Source organism: Bufo bufo, chromosome 10, assembly GCF_905171765.1.
Source record: "Bufo bufo chromosome 10, aBufBuf1.1, whole genome shotgun sequence".
NCBI classification, from domain to species: Eukaryota; Metazoa; Chordata; class Amphibia; order Anura; family Bufonidae; genus Bufo; species Bufo bufo.
In genome coordinates, this window is record NC_053398.1 from 37379559 (window position 1) to 37396341 (window position 16783).

At 42.8% G+C, this 16783-nt stretch overlaps 1 protein-coding gene across 1 annotated transcript in view; it reads left to right on the forward strand.

Annotated features, from left to right (window-relative positions):
- The window catches only part of BRSK2 (BR serine/threonine kinase 2), a 136418-nt gene that overhangs the window by 76090 nt on the left and 43545 nt on the right, over nucleotides 1–16783 (forward strand). Inside the window, exons 3-8 of the mRNA XM_040409570.1 lie at nucleotides 3905–3990; nucleotides 5727–5867; nucleotides 6767–6883; nucleotides 7033–7066; nucleotides 9414–9482; nucleotides 13522–13668. Of these exons, the coding sequence (XP_040265504.1) occupies nucleotides 3905–3990; nucleotides 5727–5867; nucleotides 6767–6883; nucleotides 7033–7066; nucleotides 9414–9482; nucleotides 13522–13668 (594 nt within the window). The remainder of the gene's footprint in view (nucleotides 1–3904; nucleotides 3991–5726; nucleotides 5868–6766; nucleotides 6884–7032; nucleotides 7067–9413; nucleotides 9483–13521; nucleotides 13669–16783) is intronic.

The following is a 16783-nucleotide window of genomic DNA, read 5'->3' on the forward strand; positions in this document are numbered from 1 at the left end:
AACTATGTTTAGTACCTTGATAAACAGAAGTGGGACCCCTTTCATGGTGTCTATTTGACCCCCTCAATATGCCGTAGTCACACTTGAATTTTAGTGAAGGTAATGAATAACATTACAGTGTTCATATCTTATCTTTACGCCTCGCTCTATGTTGGGCCCCCACAATCTCGTTATTGACCACCTTCCAAAATTCACATTTCCCTTTTCCCTATTTCCACAGTTTTCCGCAGCAATATTTTAGTCCATTTTTTTCTGGTGTAGTATTTTTTCTCTCCATCCTTCAATGCTCCCTCCCCCACCCCTTCCCTTTGATGTGTCTGTACATTAGAAAGTGGATAATTAAAGATTAGGAAGTAATCATTCCCTCCTTCTGCGCGGTCCCCTCCCGAGGCCAGGCTGATAATGATGCTAATCAGGTTGGGGTGTCTGGGGCTTGATTTCGGAGTACACTGCTAGGGAATGTGACATGAGATTATCCGAGTGACTCAAATCCAATGTGACCCCGGGATACGGACATTCCTGGGCGACAGATATATGAATGTAATCTGGTTGCTGCAGCCTTAAAGCCATCTTAAACATGGAAGGAGCAAGGAACCTCCATCAGTTTCAAGAGACAACCAAGCTTAGTGCTTTATGTGTTTAAAAAAACAAAACAATAAACAAATTCCCCTAAAACAGGAAAAAAAATCATATCTGGATGGGATGTCTGGGGCTTGGGTTCTGAGTACACGGCTAGGGCATGGGACATGGGATTATCAGAGTACCTCAATCCCCTATAACCTGAGTACCAGATATCATCTAATTGCTGGAGTCTGAAATAAGTCTTAAAGGTGGCTACAAGGAGCCTCCACCAGTCTCAAAGAGTTATGTCCATGGGATAGGGGATAGCTATTAAATCTTTGGGGTCTGACAGCTGGGCCCCCCACCAATCACAAGAACGTCCCATAGAGATAAATGGAATGGCAGTGTGCATGGCCGACCTGCCCCTCCATTCACTTTGGGGTCCCTGCAGGGTATGGAGCCACAGTTCTCAGGCTTGGTTGGGGCTTAGTTTGGTCAGACTCCCACCCTGTGGATGCTGGATAACATAATAAAGCCAGAATACCCATTAAAAAAGAATATATCACCTATATTATTTTACTTATTATAGAAACATATTATTTTTGCCTTGATTTTCTGATTATTGTTTTTAAATTCTTTTATTATTTTAATTTTTGTAGGTGATTATGAGGGCTTATCTTTCCTGAGCTGATGCTCAGTTACAGATGTAGCCGAGCTAAAATTGACTCTGATAACTCTGATAGCACATGTCCCAGTATTATCTTGTGCCATCTTGTGACAAAAGCCATTGAAATACATTGAAAGAGTTAGTTAAATGTTTTGTACCATTTTTTACCTAACGTGCCCGCTCCTCCGTCCTCCGCCCCGCCCGGCAAGTCGCGTTACTCCGCTCTTCCTTTCCGGGTCGAGCGAAGCTGGTGCATGCACAATGAGTTCTGTGAGGCCGACGCCAGGACACCGAGCGGGCGCTGACATGTGTATCCAGGGCGCATGCGCAGGATTACGGGCGCTGCACAAACATTACGTCGGCGAAGAGGAGTGAATAAATTAGCAGTGGTGCGGTGCTGGGCTCCGAAGTAATGGGTGAGGCTGGGCTCCAACGGCCAGAGGAACAGCCCCTTGGGCTCCTTATTGAAGTAATTAGCATATTAATAAAAACGATGTTATAGACAAATTACAAGACACAGGGCAGTAATACTAGTATATTTTAATGTAAATCGTGGAGACTGATGTGGTGATGTTAATAGCTCAGCAAGTGAAATAAAGATGACAGTGTCTCTTTAAGCAATGTGCTTTACAGTATAACAGCCACGTGGACCATAGAAATCTGTAGTTTGAAGTTGACTCCTTGGCTTCTATGGGAGATGAGTTTTGGGCATACTCTGTGACTTGTGCAGAAGTCACTGTGCAGGGAGAAGGATAAGAGAGAGAGAGAGAGAAGCTGTGACCATTAACTATTGTGAATAGTGGATCCTGTTTTATCTATATAGAGGTTGTTCACTGTAATGCTGCTTGTAATGATAATGAGATGACTGCTGAGAAGTGATCTCTGCAGAACAAGAGATGTCAGCCTATTATTAACCTAGGGGCCAATGTGAAAACTGCTGGATTTCAGTCTTTTTTATGTAGATCATGACATGAAAAATTTAAATAAGCACCAAAAATTATTAAAAGTAAAAACTTTAAATGTTTAACAGAATAAGTTTAAACTACAGGTCATTTTCAGATGACATATTCCGTTTGAGCGTATTACCATGAATTCTGAGATACAGGAATAAACAGGCTTAACATGATTTAGGTGCATAGAAAGGTTACTAAACTATGATAAAAGATGTGTAGGAATGATAACATACAGAATAAAGTAAGATAACAGTCACCAAAGCTGTGAACAAATGAGCCAGCTCCCCATCGACCAGGCATCCCAAAATGGCACCCGGCTGACGCCCATATGATACAAAGAGTGGTGGTAGTAGCAAGACACATCTTACTCTGATGTCTTCAATGGAGCTAAGCTCTTTATTACATAGCTAGATGTTTTCTAGCCTCCTGGCCTCTCTTCAAGGTCTACAGTGTGTCGTTCACATATACAGTTACTTTACATCTCAGGATGGAACATGCCCTGGCTCCTGGTACCACTAACAAGGAATTAAAGGGGAAAGAACCACTAAAATACCTTGCTACACAAAGAGCCTTCGTAGCTCAGAGGGTGGGGTTTTAGGGTGTCGTGTGCGGAAAAACAGTAGGATAATTTATGCAGAAATTATAATGTTGACCGTATTGGTTGCCACTTAGCTTTCCCAGAAATGGGTAACCCAAGCTGCAGAACATTTTGGACACTGCCTGCACAATCTGTTTGAATGACATTAAATTAGCATAAGCCAAACTTCTTGTGGTCCAGTTTGTGGGACAGTCCCGCGAGAAACAGGGCTCCTGCCAACTATGCACATCTTAGAATCTTTTACCGACTGAAGATATATTTTTTCATTTTCGGATGAAAAAAAAAAAAGCAATTGAAATAATAGCTACTTCCACGTGTTTTAATCCACTTGAAAGTTTGGGAAATATTCAGCTTTGAAGGCACTCAAATATGCAGAAAATATGCAGAAAAATGCTAGCAAACAAATATAATTGCATGCAAAATACACTGTACAGAAGCAGATGTGTTAGCGGTGTATGTCATCATTTTCCTTTTTTCCTGATTTTTTTTTTTTTCGTTTTTTCTTGTATACCTCAGCACTTCAGCCATCATATGTGCATGACTATGGCCTACAGGAAATTTTTAAAGCAATTTTTATACATTTTTTTTAACTGATGATCTGTCAGTATCTGACTGGTGGGAGTCCGACACCTGGGACCCCCCACCAATCAGCTATTTGAGAATTCACCAGATCGCAGTAGTGCCTCGGCCTTCTCTCAGCTTCGTACAAAGTATGGCGGCTGTGCTTGGTATCCCACTTCAGCCCCATCAACTTCAATGGGGCTGAGCTGCGCCTAGGCCTTGGGACCGATGAACGTGATGTGGACACGGCCTAGGCAAAGCTGCCAAAAGGCTGCAGTGCTACTGCGAGTGCCTTCTCAAACAGCTGATCAGCGGGGGTCCCAGGTGTCATACCCCTACCGATCAGTTAAAAAAATCTTGGAAAACCCCTTTAATAGTGCAATTAAAAAGATTCTACAATTTTTTAAGCACAATCTTGTACAAGTCATTAATTCCAATCCTTTCTCTCACCACTGGGCCCTCCACTGATACTGAGGAGAGGTGGCCGGGCCCTGAAGTCTATGGTCGTGACATTTTATCATATGCATCCTGTAACTTTGTCTAACCCTGTATTTCCGACCACAGGTGGAACGTGAGATTGCTATACTCAAACTTATTGAACATCCGCATGTATTAAAGCTGCACGATGTCTATGAGAACAAGAAATATCTGTGAGTATTCACTATACACTAACCACACTGCACATTTTGCCTTACACTATAGTCCCAAATGCATTGGAAGCAAGGATCTAGAATCCATCAGGTCATTCACGTCCGTTCTCCCCTGCCTAATCGAGATCAACATAATGCTGTCTTCGAGGCAACGTGTCACGTTGAACATGGTGTCAGATCTGCCAGCAGCATGTTATAGAGCAGAAGAAGATTTTTGGGAAAATATTCTGTAAGACCTGCAGAGGCGGACTGGCCATATACCCTACAGGAAAATTTCCCGGTGGGGTCAATGCTTATGGGGCCACCCACTCCCTCCACACTGCCGCCGGCCCGGTACATAGCGATCTCATGCTCTCATCATTAATTAATGCTAGGAAAATCAGGTACTTATGCTTCTGGCCAGCAGCTGAATTCAGCTGAATCGTCATCCTCAGTATGGTGACAGGGCAATAGTTTATGCTGCATTGTGGTATTTGATTTTGCTGGGGCGTCATTTTGTGCTGCACTACGGTATCGCTGGTCCTGTCTACTTGTGGCTTGTGTTGGCCCTACCTACATGTGTTGCCCCGCCTGCTGTCAATTTGGACTTGCCTACAACACGGGGCCACTTTAAGTCTTTTTTCCCAGGACCACTTTAAGTTCCCAGTCCGCCCCTGAAGACCTGTATGTGCTTAGTAGTTCAATGGGTGATCCTACTAAGTGATTAACCGCTTCCCTTCTATGACCATGCATATAGACATACCTGTCAATCACTGATGAACACCGCCCTCTGGATTCCTAAGCATAAGTGAATAAAATACCAAATAGCTGGGGGCAACCCCCTCAGGATCAATGACCAGGATTCACAGTTGATGCAAAAAGAAAAAAAGCAGCACTCCAATTTTTTGAATAAAATACCAGTTATACTGAATCTTTTTCCATGGTCTGCTCAGCCCCTCCTGCTTTATGACATGCTGCTTGCAGATAGGACTGTATGTCAATTGGGAGATTCCCTTTAAATTTCAGTAAATTATTACATTTTCATAGGGCAAAGGGGTCTTCTAAAAAAAAAAAAAAAAGATAAAAAATTGTATTACAGGGAACTTGTCATCACATAAGAAACCCCTAAACCGCCTCCATAAGTTTGTAAAGTATGGCAAGATGTTTGTAAAGTGTCACTTTCAGCAAAGAGGAAAAAATATAATGATAAAGTAGCGCATGCCACCTGTGAATAGTCATGTGGGTGGTCCCGGACTCGGGAGCAGTCATGCAGTCCTGGTTTGCAGGCCAGTTCCAGTGACACCTGGTGCAGTGAAGCAACGAGTACTGGCCTTGCCTACATCTGTGTACTTCACATGCGCAGGATGCACTAAAGCTGAGATGGGGACCACCCTCCTGACTATTCATCGATAGCGCATACTACCTTATTGTTTTATTTTTATCTTTACATCCCAATCATTTTTTTCCTTTTTATCGTAATCATTAGATTTTTTAGCAATTCTTTTATTTGAAGGCTTTTTTTTAAGTGACGCAGATAGGTTTGGTGCTTGGAGTAGCTCTGTGGCCCCCTTTGTCCCTGCAATTGGTGGGCTCACATTACACAGACTCCCACCGACACTTCCTTTAAGAAATTTAGATTTATGGAATATGACTATAGGCTCACTAGATATTTTTCATTCTTAACTTGCCAGACTCTCTTGACTGCCCATTTCCAAAACTGTTGCTTACATCACCTTTTCTCTGTGTGATCTCTCCAGATACTTGGTTCTGGAACATGTGTCTGGTGGAGAACTTTTTGACTACCTGGTAAAGAAAGGACGTCTCACCCCAAAGGAAGCAAGAAAATTCTTCCGTCAGATCATTTCCGCTCTGGACTTCTGTCATAGTCACTCCATCTGGTAAGAGACGGGCTTCCATTACTAGTTTTGATTCCTTGGATTCAACATCTATATGTGAATCTTGACCTGATGACCAGTGAGATCACTGTGAGCAGCAGTCTCCATACCTATGCCTGTCCAACTGTGAAACAGCTGGGGAGCCATAGGTTGAAGACCTCTGATCTATACTGAGATATACTATCTAGAACATGCAGAAAATTCTATTTTTATGTCATAATCACTGGTTTTTATTTTTCTCTGCCTGTTTTCATAGATCAAAGCTTTCTTCTCCTTTTGAAGGCTCTACATTAAAGCAGATTTGTTAGGCGTCATATGGTACACTATCAAAGGCAACATAGAATCGAGGGAAGGATGCTGAACCTGGGGATTTACAGTTTTCTATAATCTGATTCAGTATTTTTATATAAAAAGCTGTTGAAATGCTGCCTGGAATCACAGAGAAAACCTGTGAGTCCTGCTAACTCCGCCCACGCAGAGCGCTTCCTGTATGGGTTTGAATGCAGAGCTGTCAGTCACTCTGCATGGGCGGAGATAGCAGGCGTCACAGGCTTCTATGAGTCCTGGCAGAATTTAGACAGCTTTTTATATGAAAATAGTAAATCAAATACAAACCTATTGAATATAAAGTGTCCCCTCTATCATTTGTGGCCCTCAAGTTGAATAGGGGCCCTGACAAATTTGCTTTAAATTGCTACTTCAAGCTTTATACATATTTTATACCAAAATAGCCACCATTAGGAATAACCGTTACATCAGTACATGGTCAAGTATGTGCAAAAATTGTTCCCACTGTAGCAGTTTATGGGGGTGGGGGTGTTTTATGTAATTTGAAACTATGTGGAAGTGACCAAAAATGGCCGTTCTTAGACGATCGGCATTTATATTTCTTCCTTTATCAGTCACAGAGATCTAAAACCTGAGAACTTACTTCTGGATGAGAAGAACAATATCCGAATAGCAGATTTCGGCATGGCCTCTCTGCAGGTCGGAGACAGCTTGTTGGAGACCAGTTGTGGGTAAGTATAGTGAATCATAAGGTTATGATCTGTATTGAACTGCTGTACTCTAGCGGGGGGGACATAGACTACAGGCAGCACAATGGCTTTAGGTTTAATTATGAGCTTCTTAGTGTATTGTGTTCTTACATGTTCTTCTTTTCTTCCAGATCTCCACACTATGCCTGTCCAGAAGTGATCAGGGTGAGTCCTCAGTTTCCCTGTAGAGAATAATGTACAACCCCAATTCCAAAAAAGTTGGGACACTGTGTAACATGTGAATAAAAGCAGAATTCAAAGATTTGCAAACCTCATAGACCCATATTTTATTTACAATAGAACATAGAGCACGTATCAGATGTTGAGAGTGAGACATTTACTCGTTTAGAACTTGATGGCAGCAACACATCTCAAAAAAAGTTGGGACAGGGGCAACAAAGGCTGGAAAAGTAAGTGGTACTAATAAAAGGTTTACTAATCCGCCCAAAAAATTCATCTAAAAATTGTAGAACAATTTCAGAAAAATGTTCTTCAATGTAAAATTGCGAAGACTTTGAATATCCCACCCACCATCTACAGTACCTAATATCAAAAAACTCTGAGAATCTGGAGAAATCCCTGTGTGCACAAGGGATAAGGTTGATGGAAAGTATTGAATGCTTGTGATCTATGTGCCCCGGGCGGCACTGCATTAAAAACAGGCATTATTCTGTACTGGAAATCATTGCATGGGCTTAGGAGCACTTCCAGAAATCATTTTCTGTTAACTCAGTTTACCGGGCAATCAACAAATGAAAGTTATATCTCTATCATGCAAAGAAGAGGCCATATGTCAACACAATGTAGAAACACTGCTGTCTTCTCTGGGCCAAAGCTCATTTAAAATGGACTGAGGAAAATGGGAAACTGTTCTGTGGTCAGATGAATCAAAATGTAAAATTATTTTTGGAAACCACAGACGCCGTGTGCTGTGGACTCAAAAGGAGAGGGACCATCCAGCTTGTTATCATCGTATAGTTTAAAAGCCTGCATTAGTGCCTATGGCATGAGCAGCGTCCACATCCGGAAAGGCACCTTCAATGCTGAACAGTATATAAGGGTTTTGTAATAATATACGCTCCCATCCAGACATTGTCTCTTTTAGCGAAGGAACTGAACTACATACTGCATCCTTCACAGCAGCATGGCTTCACAGGACAAGAGTCCAGATGCTGGGCTGACTGCTTGCAGTCCAGAACTTTCACCAATGGAAAACATTTGGCGCATCATGAAACGAAAAATGCGGCAAAGAAGACCCAGGACTGTTGAGCAGCTAGAATCCTACATCAGACAAGAATGGGGCAACACTTCTCTCCCAAAACTCCAGCAATTGCTCTCCTCACTTCCCAGACGTTTACAGACATGGTAGACATGGCCCTGTCCACATTTTTTGGAGATGTGTTGCTACCACCAAGTTCTAAATGAGTTAAAGGGAGTCTGTCACCAAAAATTGCCTTTATAGACCGCTTACATAGCCCTGTAGCATAACTATAGATGAGTCAAAAGGTACCTTTGTCCTTTTGTTTTGATGTTCACCAGGGACAAAAACGCCGTTTTATTCATATGTAAATGAGGGCTCGCAAGTGCCCAGGGGCAGCGTTCTGGCTGTAAGTGCCCAGGGGCAGCGTTCTGGCTGTAAGTGCCCAGGGGCAGCGTTCTGGCTGTAAGTGCCCAGGCCGCTCTTCCTTCTTCTCACATAACCCCTCCCCAGCCTGTTGCTTGGCTCGCCCTGTAAGCCTCTTGCGTCTTCCAGTGTACTGACCGAGATCCCGCCGGCGCATGCACACTGCATGGAACGATGCTGCTGCCCACAATAGTCATCACAGTGCGCATGAGCCAGCAGGGCAGAGCGGCCTGGGCACTTACAGACCGAACGCCGCCCCTGGGCACTTACAGACCGAACTCCGCCCCTGGGCACTTACAGACCGAACTCCGCCCCTGGGCACTTACAGACCGAACTCCGCCCCTGGGCACTTACAGACCGAACTCCGCCCCTGGGCACTTACAGACCGAACTCCGCCCCTGGGCACTTACAAACCGAACACCGCCCCCTGGGCACTTACAGACCGAACTCCGCCCCTGGGCACTTACAAACCGAACACCGCCCCCTGGGCACTTACAAACCGAACACCGCCCCCTGGGCACTTACGATCCTTTATTTACATATGAATAAAACTACGTTTTTGACCCTGGTAAACATCAAAACAAAAGGACAAAGGTACCATTTGACTCATCTATAGTTATGCTGCAGTGCTATGTAAGCAGTGTATAAAGGCAAATTCTGCTGACAGACTCCCTTTAATTTTTTTGTTCATGAAATGGTCAAATGTCTCACTTTCAACATCCGATTTGTGTCCTATGATCTATTGTAAATTATAATATGGGGTTATGAAATTTGCAAATCATTTCATTCTGTTTTTTACTTACATTTATTTACATTTTACACAGCGTCACAACTTTGCCAATAAGTGGTTAGACTGTAATACCCATTAACCCTTTCCGTTGTTCACAGGGTGAGAAATATGATGGCAGAAAGGCTGACATCTGGAGCTGTGGAGTCATCTTGTTCGCTTTACTTGTGGTGAGAGTTTATGGCTTGCAGACAATTTCTAGTGTAATCTACAAAAAATGGTGTTCCTCTATTCTAATAGGCAAATGCAAAAAAGTAATGAGAAGTTGCCCCTGGGTTGGTGTTCATACTTTTGTAAGTAGGGTAGCACTGGTGCCCCCCAAAATCCAGAAACCTCACCATACAAACTACGCCTACAATAGTGTCTGCCGCTACAATAACCTCAATAACTTCCCGGGTTCATCAGGGATGACAGGCTGCATACAGCATAATGCATGGAGGTGGCAATGAAACCTGTATGTATTTTTCAAGATCGCTACCCCACTATACTGTACATTAGGCTTTACTGTAGGGTTAAGCTGTGTAGAACATAATAGGTTGTAAAAGGAATATACTAGTTATTTATGACTTCCTATGAACCTCTAGGACAGTGGTGGCGAATCTTTGGCACGGGTGCCATAGGTGGCACTCAGAGCCCTCTCTGTGGGCACCCACCCCCTGGAGAAAGTCAGTGGTGTACCAATATCCTTTAGACTTCTCCTGCCATTCATCAGCGCAGGGCGCACTATGAACAGCACAGGCATCGCACTGAATGTAGGCCGGCTATTATAGCTAAATGATAAAGTACATGGAAGATACACTATACGGGACTATAGTATTCAGGTTAATTTGCCGTGTTGGCACTTTGCGATAAATAAGTGGGTTTTGGGTTGCAGTTTGGGCACTTGGTCTCTAAAAGGTTCGCCATAGGTTCTGCCCTAGGACTACAAACTCTGGTGCAGGTTCAACCGTTTAAAATGATTTTACTACAATTTGCTTTAAAGGGGTTGTCCTAGCTACAGGCATTGATGGCCTATCCTCTGGATAGATCATCAGTATCGGATTGGTGTGGGCCGATACCCTGCACCCCACCGATCAGCAGTTTCAGGGAGCTGGCTGCAGGAGGCTCTGTCCACCGTGTAGTGGCCGTCCCGGGGTACTGCATCTCAGCTCCCACTCAGGTTTCCAATACCCTTTTCATCGAATACCCTTTTACAGAAGGACTTTTACAGAAGCATCAAATATGTACAGAGTACATTGCATTTAATAAACGTAAAGGAGAATTTCAAGTCCAGTAATACACAAACTACGGTGGAGACAATGGCCATGTCCGTACTATAGTCTAAGTAAGGCCTCATGCACACAACCGTGTCCGTTTTGCCATGCTGAAACCGCGAAATTCGGATGTGGTCCATGTGCCGTCCACATTTTTTTTTTCGCTTTCGCATTGACTTCAGTGGGTCTGTGGTCCACATTTTGCGGACATAGTCTATCTTTTCATGGAATGGACATACTGATCCATGTGTTTTCTGCATCCATATGTCCGTTCTGCAGAAAGGTCGAACATGTCCTATACTTGGTCGCAAAATGCGGACCATGGACCCATTGAAGTCAATGGGTTCACAAAAAATACAGATGTAACACGGTATCCGTATTTTGTAGGTCCACAATTTACAGACTGCAAAATACATACGGCCATGAGGGCATGTATCACCATGGTAGGTTGGGAAGAGTTTATAGCTCAACAAGCTGTAGATTTGGTCCCAGAATACCTAAGTTCAAAAGTCTACAAGTAGCATATTGAGAAAATATTAAAGTAGCTGTACCAAGACATGTTGCAATGACAGTGGTGAAGCATAATGGGACAAATGCCTTTGGACAATACCTTTTTGTCAGCTGAATAGCTGATCAGGGGATGTCCTGCTGCTGAGACCCTCTGCAATCACTTTTAAGGCTATGTTCGAATTCCAGCAAAATGCAGGACTAAATACCGCTGCACACAGCGACATATTGCCCAGCAGAATGGACACCTTAACAGAAACCCATCAGACCCCATTAAAGTCAGCGGGACCTGTTGAATGCTAATACAGCCACGTGTCCAATCCTGTGCTCCCATTTTTACTTTTTACTTTTTCCGTTCCTACCCTGGAGCAGAGGAATGGAAAATCTTCCCCGGAACCTGACAAGTGCTCAGTTTTCCTGCAGCACTCCCACAGGGGAACTGAAGTATTACATCATCTCATTGAACTCAGTGGGTTGTCTGCGTAATGCTTGGACATACTGGGTCCTTCAAAGCAAGGAATCCACTTTGCAGCCATTCAGACTAATAGAAGAGGGTCATGAATGGTCAGAATCCTGTAATTTAATAGGCGTTTCTAAAACCCGACATCCCCTTTCAATGTAAAACATACATAGTAAGGCCATGGAAATGGATCCCTTGTGGAAAATAATGATGTTTTGCATTTGTATATAATTAAATTGAGCGGAAATACTTCTTTATCTTCAGACAGGTTTCATTGAGCTGAAGCTTGGTGAGTTTTAGGCTTCGTTATGAGGGATCTTCCTCCTCTGAGCATAAATATCCCGTCTGATCCTTCAGAACGCTGTGTAATTATCTGCATTTACCACTGAGCGATTCTTCTCCTGCAGCCTCCTCTATGGACACGTAACATCTCCCTGCAGATTACTGCAGCGCCAGCACAACTCAAACGCTTTTATGAACACTGCTGTGGCAGAAAAAAGATGGCATAATAAAGTTTGAAAAGTTTATGATCTTGCTCTTCTTTTTACTTTAGTCGGATGTAACTTCTAACTTTTGCCAGCGATGAACGACCTCATTATTCGTCCTGTGGTAAACACTACAATAGGGTATTTCCTGGGAGCACAGGAAGTTTAGAGACATCGCAATATCAGTCTCAATAAAAATGCTGCAGGCTCATCCTCCATTATTATTATCCAGTATTTATCTCTCGCTGTAGAGAGATGAAAGATGCTCAAAGAGCACAAGCAAGAAGAGCACCCATAGTGACAATGTGCAAATAGCTCTCCTCCAGAAAGAGAAGTAATTGCTGTCCTGTACGTACATATACATTTCACTTTAGGAGGAAATTTGGGGTTTTTATGGGGAGAGGTGTCAAACTTATTGTTGCCCACAGCAGAGCCCCTACCCCATTATACTGACTTCTACGTGCTCTAACTGTAGTTGGGGGGGGGGATAGTATTCCTGTTAAATGTCTGGTGATCTAAAGCAGTTTAGCAGGTAAGACCAGTACCATTGATGGTCAATGATGATAATAGGGATAATTTCTCATGGAGGTCTAGAGAGGTGTAAGGGCTAACATCTGATATTCCTAGTTAGTCATTTAGGATGGTGATTGAGGTGGAGTAATTCAAAAGTGTGTCTATAACTTCATTGTATTTATGCAAATTAAAGGGGTTTTCCATGACTTTTTGATCTGTCCTTAGGATACATCATCAATATATCAAGTGAATGGAAGAACCAGACTCTGCCACTAAACAGTGAACAGTATTGGTGCCTGGTTCTGGTGGCTAGTGGGACTGGTGGGGGTCGGACCCCCACCAATCTGATATTGATGACCTGTACAAAGGATAGGTCATCAATAAGTAAGTCCTGAAAACCCGATTTGCATCCAACAGATTCATAAGAGTTTGTATTTGTTATACAGAACTCCAAATCCCTATTTCCCTTCACACAACCATAAGTTACAAGGTAATATTTCTGCTACCTGCACCAACCATAATGGAAACTGTACTGTATTGGGTGTTATACAGCTCCCCCTAGTGGTGGCAGAAAAAAAATATTATTAAACTTTTATTAACTGCTTCTCCTGAAATGTTCAGTGAAGGTCCCCAAGTACTAGACTCCAACTCCTCATAAGGGCATCCTTGTATGTCAGAAACAGTTTTATTATATCCTTAGGCTGAAAACCTTCACCAAGAATTAACACAACAAACTACACACCATCGATCGACGTATTTGTGTTTGGCTTGGCCGAACATGCATATCAATGTGTATGGAGAGTAACACCTCCGACACTGCCATAATAAGGATGAGCCGGGGAAAGGTTAGCCGGCCAGTCTATGTCCAAGAGTGCCTGACTGCCCCCATAATTTGGAGGGTTTAATGGATAATAATATTGGAAACTGGACGTATATTCTCGCACCCCTGGAGCTTAGTTTTGAAGGCATTGACTGTTTTGTTGTATTTCAGGGTGCTCTCCCATTTGATGATGACAACCTAAGGCAGCTCCTGGAGAAGGTGAAACGAGGGGTCTTCCATATGCCACATTTTATTCCCCCCGATTGTCAGAACCTCTTATGTGGGATGATCGAGGTGGATCCCATCAAGAGATTGACGGTGAGGAATATGTAGTGAATCAATGATAATGTACTTCCCCCTAAAACATGCTGCTCACACATTGCACTGCATTTACAACGTAGCAGGATCCCTTTAAGAATTATGTTGGGAAAAGACCACTATGTAGAATCCCCTCATGTGATACAGATCAAGATATTGATTATCAAACTTATACATCAGTTGTAAGGAAAATATGTTTACGGCCCAGTTAACATCTGCCTTGTGCTTTCATTTATAACAGAAGCCCAACATTGTAATAGATGCATCACATAATGGACCCCAACAGCACCCAATGCACCTCACTGTCTTGTCCCTAATGGGGTCCATTCAGCCGACAGTTATTCCTTCCAACCCCCCTATACATATGTCTGCTCGGCTTGGCCAGGTGTGCATGTGTTCTCAATGGGGAGAATGGAGTGAGCTGCTTCCAGACACTTCTGGCCCTGGCTTGTAAAAGCGGAGTAATCGCCCCGAAAGAGGTGGCCTCACTATCAAATCATTGACAGGTTCATCAGGGGATTCTAAACTTCTGGTGAACTTGGTGGATCCAATAGTCCAGCCAGTAGATGACATATGCGACCTTAACCTTGGTGAACACCTAATCTTTGTACCTTAGGATGGAGCAGGGGTCGATAGGTTTCGCTTAACCAGCCATAGACTTTATACATCCAGGTGGTTCATGTTTACCTCTGCAAAGATGCCCCTCAATGTCAGCTGCGCGCTAATCCTGCAGGAGCAGGGAGCCCGTTGTCTTTGAGAGAAGCCATAGAGAAGGGAGAGACAGTTTTCATTGTGTCTGCCTTCTCCATCACTGGGTACAGATCTATACAGTGTATACAGATCAAGCGGTGACCATTCTGCTTCAGTCCCAGTAATCGTGTGATCGCCGAGTCCTGGGTAACTGCAAAAGACAAAATATAAAAAAATATAATAATACAAATAAAAAAAAAAAGAATGCCACCACTAACCCACACAGCAGCTTCTAGCCTCGGCATTGCCCTCTGTAAGGCCTCTTTCACATGACCGTATGGCTTTTTCAGTGTTTTGCGATCCGTTTTAAACGGATCCGTTGTTCCGTTTTTTGTTTCCGTTGTGTTTCCGTTTCCGTTCCGTTTTTCCGTATGGCATATACAGTATACAGTAATTTCATAGAAAAAATTGGGCTGGGCATAACATTTTCAATAGATGATTCCGCAAAAAAACGGAACGGATACGGAAGACATACGGATGCATATCCGTATGTGATCCGTTTTTTTTGCGAACCCATTGACTTGAATGGAGCCACGGAACGTGATTTGCGGGCAATAATAGGACATGTTCTATCTTTCAATAAAACGGAAATACGGAAACGGAATGCATATGGGGTACATTCCGTTTTTTTTGCGAAACCATTGAAATCAATGGTTCCGTATACGGACCGTCTACGGAACGCAAAAAACGGCCCGTAAACGGGGGGGGGAAAAACGGTCGTGTGAAAGAGGCCTAAGCTATATATCCCCTATATCAAAACGATGATAATGAAAAGGGGACACAGTTTAAAATTGTAATTTAGTTGAACTTTATGCTATGAAAAATGTGAAAAACTATTTTTTTTACTTTTTTAAATTTTTCTGGGTATAAAAAAAATACTGTAATTAAAAATTGCATTAAAAAAAGCCCCAAGTATCACCAAAAAAAGACAGACATAATTTAAATAAATGAATGAAACAAAAGTTACAGCTTGCTTTAGAAGGTGCATGTACTAAAGAATAGAAAATGGAAGAGGGTTAATTGGCCCAGTCTTGATGTGGATAAGGCCCGAAAAATGAATGTACCAATAATTTATTTTTATTTTTGTTTAAGAATTTTTATTGGATTTCCAAAAAAAAAGAATGTAACAGTAGAATCTGTGCATTTAACAAAACTATGTCACCAACATTAGTGAAACAGAAGATCAACAGAAATGGAAGAGAAAGCCAAACATTATGGGGGTCATTTATTAAACGGAAATAAGCCTAAATTAAGCGTATTTCTGGAGCAGATTGTGGCGCAAAGGTCCTTTGCGCCACAATCTGTGACTTCTTTCCGCTCACGCCAGGTCTAAAAAAGTGGACAGGGAAGGGGATGGGCCAGCAGGGCCGTCTTATTTACCATTAGCTACGTTTTAGGCGTAGAAAATGGTCTAAATGTAAGACAGCAAGGAAGCGGGCTTACATTTAGAAGTGGCGGAGGATTCACCGAGGTTATATACAGGCCAGCGCCTCCATATAACTGCGGCAGATCCACCGCCAGTGCAGGGCATTATTAAGACTGTCTAAAACGCCAGTCTTAATAAATGACCCCCTATGTATTCATACAAATATCAGCAGAGCTACCTGTTAAACTAAAGCAGCAAAGGGCATCAGCAAAGACACCTGATGGGTACAATAAAATCAGTGCCAGGCCTAGCAAATTAGATTGGTACAACAACCAAAATGATCCACAGATGTTAAAGGTTAAGAGGGGTAACGATGGGCTCTGAGCGGTGAGTAAAGGAACCCCAATTCAGTCTACTGAAACGGAGGGCCTTGAGCTGTTCCATAGAATAAATTAATCTTATGGGGGGATCAAGTGTCCAAAACTAAATAAAACAAACCGGGCAATAAAGGGTCTCGCCGCATACAGCACGTGGCAGGCCAAGGTGCAACCTGTAGGTGGGAGTGTCTCCAAATTTAAGAAGTGGGTCTGGAGCAATCTTCTTGTTTAGATGACATGAGATAAAAGAAAATGTATTTTGCCAAAAGTTGTAGACAGAGGCACCAAACCACCACATGTGAAGGATCAAATCTCTTCCCCCACATCCCCTCCACCAAAGCTCTGGGTAATAGTGAGTACTGGAGTAAGATACCACCTAAGTAGAATCTTTCCATGACACCTTTCAAAACCTTTTTGGCCAACTAACCGCTCTCTTCGAATTGGAAGTATAAAAGACACTTTCAAATCTCGCTCCCATTTTAGCTTATAAGGCACTTTTGTAAATTCGGGATAGGATACATAAAAGGATACAAAAAAGGCAAAATGCCCTTAAATGCCCTTTTACAGGAATCGCTTAAATAATGGATAAAGTTCATAGGAAGCTGAAGGCCAGGTTTTGGGG